This window comes from Vicia villosa, unplaced genomic scaffold (genome assembly GCF_029867415.1).
Source record: "Vicia villosa cultivar HV-30 ecotype Madison, WI unplaced genomic scaffold, Vvil1.0 ctg.000927F_1_1, whole genome shotgun sequence".
In the NCBI taxonomy this organism is placed as follows: domain Eukaryota; kingdom Viridiplantae; phylum Streptophyta; class Magnoliopsida; order Fabales; family Fabaceae; genus Vicia; species Vicia villosa.
In genome coordinates this window covers 257,973-262,402 of record NW_026705417.1, presented here as the reverse complement: position 1 = coordinate 262,402, position 4,430 = coordinate 257,973, and the positions used below count along the sequence as shown (strand labels likewise).

At 38.4% G+C, this 4,430-nt stretch overlaps 1 protein-coding gene across 1 annotated transcript; it reads right to left on the bottom strand.

Moving 5' to 3' along the window:
• Positions 1 to 3,141: 3,141 nt before the first annotated feature.
• LOC131632319 (uncharacterized mitochondrial protein AtMg00810-like) lies at positions 3,142 to 3,969 on the bottom strand. The gene is made up of 2 exons (XM_058903088.1): positions 3,741 to 3,969; positions 3,142 to 3,518 (listed from the first exon to the last, which is right to left on the bottom strand). The coding sequence occupies exons 1-2, from the start codon at positions 3,967 to 3,969 to the stop codon at positions 3,142 to 3,144; spliced, it is 606 nt and encodes a 201-aa protein (XP_058759071.1).
• Positions 3,970 to 4,430: the final 461 nt, after the last annotated feature.

Below are 4,430 nucleotides of genomic sequence, written 5' to 3'. Positions count from 1 at the left end.
TTACTTGCATGAGTCGACCTAAGGGTCGATCTGTTCAAACCCGAGGTTTCCTCAATTGTCCATGCATCGACCTAAACAGGGGCTTTGGCTAATATGCATAAGGATTTTACTTATGCACCATGCATAAGCCTACATAAGCCATTGGATCATGTTTTTAATCAAGTATTAAGTATTGAGTATTGTGTATTGAGTGGTGAGTATTGAGTATTGAATAATAACAATTGATGACTAAAATTTGATCCAATGATCCAAGGGTCTATAATAATCTATGCATGGTGCATAGATTTTTATCTATGCACGGTAACTGCACCCCTAAACAGGGCCATGCGTCGACACATGATGACCCAACAAGCATTCCAGAATGAGTCGACCTGAGGGTCGACCTGATCAAACCCGAAATTTACACAAAATTCCATGCGTCGACCTGAGGTTCTTGTAGGTCGACCTGAAGACCTCAAAATGCTAGAAGACTGAGTCTTCCACTGTGTGAGTCAACTCACACCCTGCGTAGGTCGACTTGTGAGCCTTGAACTTTCAAATTTGCTTGCTTTGAGTATATTGAAGCTTCCTATTTTGCATGGTTGACTTGAGACACATCCAATCTTTAATAGCAAGTTTTAACATCACTTAAAACACACCTTGCACTCACATACTCCCCCTTTTTGATGATGGCAAAACTTGTTTCTTTAGAAGTCAAGGCTTTCACCTTCATACTTGATGCATACTCTTTCACCAACGTTAGGAGCCCGTATGGTGATTATGATAGAATCTCCCCTATCTTGGTGCACCCCTTTTTGCTATTTGCTTCAGCTTCTTGACTTGCTCTCTCTCTCTCTCTCTCTCTCTCTCTCTCTCTCTCTCTCTCTCTCTCTCTCTCTCTCTCTCTCTCTCTCTCTCTCTCTCTCTTTCTCCCCCTTTGATAACATCAAAAAGAAGATGTGGCAATCGAGAAATTAGAGAATTATAATTCATTTCAATTTATGTCAGTACCAATATTGCATTTAATAATCATTGTCTAACTATCAATCACATAAACGGAAGTTAGAGAATGAGATAACGGGAAATAACATAAATAACACATCCAAGTTAGTGAGCATAAAACACACTCACACTTACAACAAAGCAATAATATGCCATAATAGAGTACGGACGCATAAAACACAACGCAACAAAACAAAATAAGGTTCACACATTATGAAAAAAATAACATAAGACACGACATTAAACTTGTTCATTGTCATTCCCATCTTGAGTTGAGGAATTTGGAGGTGGATTGAACTGGTTCATGTAGCTTGTGGTGAAGGAGTTGAAGTTATTGGTGAAGTTTGTGAGTTTTGTAGCCTGAGAATCCATTAGCCTGTACAAAGTGTTGTAGCGTTGATCTTGAGAGTCGAGTAGGCAGAAAATTGAGCACTTTGCTCCATAATCTGGTTAGACATTATGGTCAAGCGCTCATTCATGAGAGAGTTGTTCTCTAATTGTTGAAGGCGCGTAGCCTCAAGCATGTCAACAATGTGAGAGTTGTTATTGTTTTGGTCTTCCTCATTATTATCTTCCATCTCTTCATCTTCATCACCAACCATATTCTCAATCTCATTCTCTTCATCACTATCACCCCTGTTTTGTCCAGCATTGTATTTTTATCCCACACATAACCCATCATGGTTAAGGTTTTCTGGGTAAATTCATAATCAGTAGGAATTTTGAGCATGGGAAGGTTCGGAACAATTATGTTGGCCTTATTGAGCACCAATTGGATGAAGGAAGCATAGCTCAAAGCGTTGCCTCGACCGAATAGTTTTAAGTCGAACATGCGACTTACAAAGTAATGAGCCTAATTTATCCGAATTCGATTCTTAATGACCCAAACCAAATGCACCTCAGATTGATCCACACGAGAATAACCACCTTGTTTCAAACGAATGATACGAGAAACATTCCATTGAAGAATTCGATCTACCGGTTTTAATACACCGGTGGTAAAGGCTTTTGGAAACAAGTCACTGTTTAGAATGTTCTCAAGGTAGGGACGTTTCAAAATTGAGTTCATAGCCACCTTATAATTATAGTCACCAACATGACTTTGGTCGGTGATTTTGACCGCCATAGGACTTGGTGGAAAAAGACCGACATCCTTCCAAATTTCAGAATTCACATTGTAAACTTTGTTACCCATCTTATACTTAAACGAAGAGCTCCCAAAAGACCCTTGCATACCAGTATAGAACATTCGTACAAGATCCTCATTATAGTCATTATCAATTTCTAAGAATACACCCAAATATTGAAAATTTAGCAAATCCATAACTTCCTCTACATGGAGTCTATTCATTGTCAATTGATAAGCAACAAATTTTTTAACTACCTTTCTCTTGGAAAAATCTACTGAGAATGATTCAGTTAAGTCATCAGAGAGAAAAGAAAGAGGAGTTACCGGATTACTTCTTTGAGATGAACCACTTCCTTTCAAGAGCCTTTTCTTTGTGGGTCTTGGAGATGCCATTGTTGAATGCTTGAATGGGTGAAGTTTTGGGGAAGAAGAAGTTAGGGTTTATGGATAGGGATTTGCGACTGATATGGGAGAGGAATGACAATGCTTCAAGGCTGTTTCGTTTTGTTTTAAAAAAACTCGCAAACAGACGCGCGATGCGTCGACCTGCACAAATCAGGCGTAGACGCATGGATGCCACGTTTTGAAATTTTTTTATGTGGTGAGTCGACCCATAGAAAGGTAGGTCGACCTAAGCCTGTTTGATTTTCATTTTTGCATAAGTTTGAACCATAAATGCATGATGCAACATATATTAAGGCAATAGCATGAATCACACATAACACAAGACAAAATCAAAACATATTTATCATGGAGTCACATAGTGAAGTAGGGTTTTATCATATAGAGACATAAAGCGAGAGATGTTTTAAGTTGAAACGATAATACCTTTGAAGTATGGAGGAGAACCTTTGCACTCTCATAGCTATATTTCACTTACATTGACAACTTGATGAGAGCATGGGTAAAATTAAATAAAGCCAATGCAACAATCATTGTTGCATTCTATCCAATATGTCGAGAACACCGAGTTCCATACGAATATGTATCAAAGGCTCGGTTGCTAATGGTTTCATAAAAATGTCGGCAAGTTAATTTTTACTTTCAACATGCTCGAATACAACATCGCCTTTCTCTACATGATCTCTAAGGAAATGGTGTCTAATCTCTATATGTTTAGTGCATGAGTGTAAAATTGGATTCTTTGTTAGAATGATAGCACTAGTGTTGTTACAAAAGATTGGAATATGATCAAGTCTCACATTATAGTCGAGTAATTGTTGTTTAAGCCACAATATTTGGGCACAACAATTTCCGGCAGCCACATATTCCGCTTCGGCGGTTGACAAAGCAACAAACACTTGTTTCTTGCTATGCCAACTCACTAAAGAGTTTGAAAAGAAGTGACAAGTGCCACTAGTGCTCTTCCTATCCAACTTGCAACCGGAAAAGTCAGAGTCGGAATAACCTATCAAGGAACAGTCACTACCCTTGGAGAACCATAAGCCATGCTTAATGGTACCACAAAGATACCTAAGTATGCGCTTAACGGATTTTAAGTGAGACTCCTTATAACATGATTGGTATCTTTCACACAAACAAACACTAAACATAATATCGGGAAGAGAAGCGGTAAGGTAAAGAAGGGATCCGATCATACCTCTATACCTTTTTACATCAACCGGCTTACCATGTTCATCCTGATCAAGATTGACGGCAGTAGGCATTGGGGTGTCAATGATCTTTGATTTTGCCATGTCAAATCGCTTGATTAGTTCTTGACAATACTTGGTTTGGCTCACAAAGTTACCTTCCTTTAGTTGTTTTATTTGAAGACCAAGGAAGTAGTTTGGTTCACCCATCATGCTCATCTCAAATTCTCCTTGTATAAGCTTAGAAAACTTCTTGTCTAGGTTCATGTTAGTAGATCCAAAGATGATATCATATACATAAACTTGAACTAAAATAGAGTGTTTTCCATGCCTCTTAATGAAGAGAGTTGTGTCTCTACCTTACCTCTCAAAAAACCTTGATTGATAAAAAAATTGCTAAGCCGCTCGTACCAAGCTCTAGGAGCTTGTTTAAGACCATACAAAGCGCACTTTAGCTTGTACACATGATCAATATAATCAACGTTTTCAAAACCAGGAGGTTGAGATACATATACTTCTTCATTAATGTGACCATTCAGGAAAGTACTCTTTACATCCATTTGAAATAGTTTAAAATCTTGTGAGAATGCATAAGATATCAATAGGCGTATAGCCTCGAGTCGGCGATCAGAGCATAGTTCTCCTCATAGTCTATCCCTTCCTCTTGACTATACCCTTGAGCAACAAGACGATGCTTGTTGCGAAAATTTATTCCATTTTCGTCTAGT

Coding starts and splice junctions, on each gene's coding strand:
- LOC131632319 (XM_058903088.1), bottom strand. CDS start 3,969: ATGAACCTAGACAAGAAGTTTTCTAAGCTTATACAAGGAGAATTTGAG. Junction 3,519..3,740: donor TCTTGATCAGGATGAACATG/GTAAGCCGGTTG, acceptor GTTCCTTGATAG/GTTATTCCGACTCTGACTTT.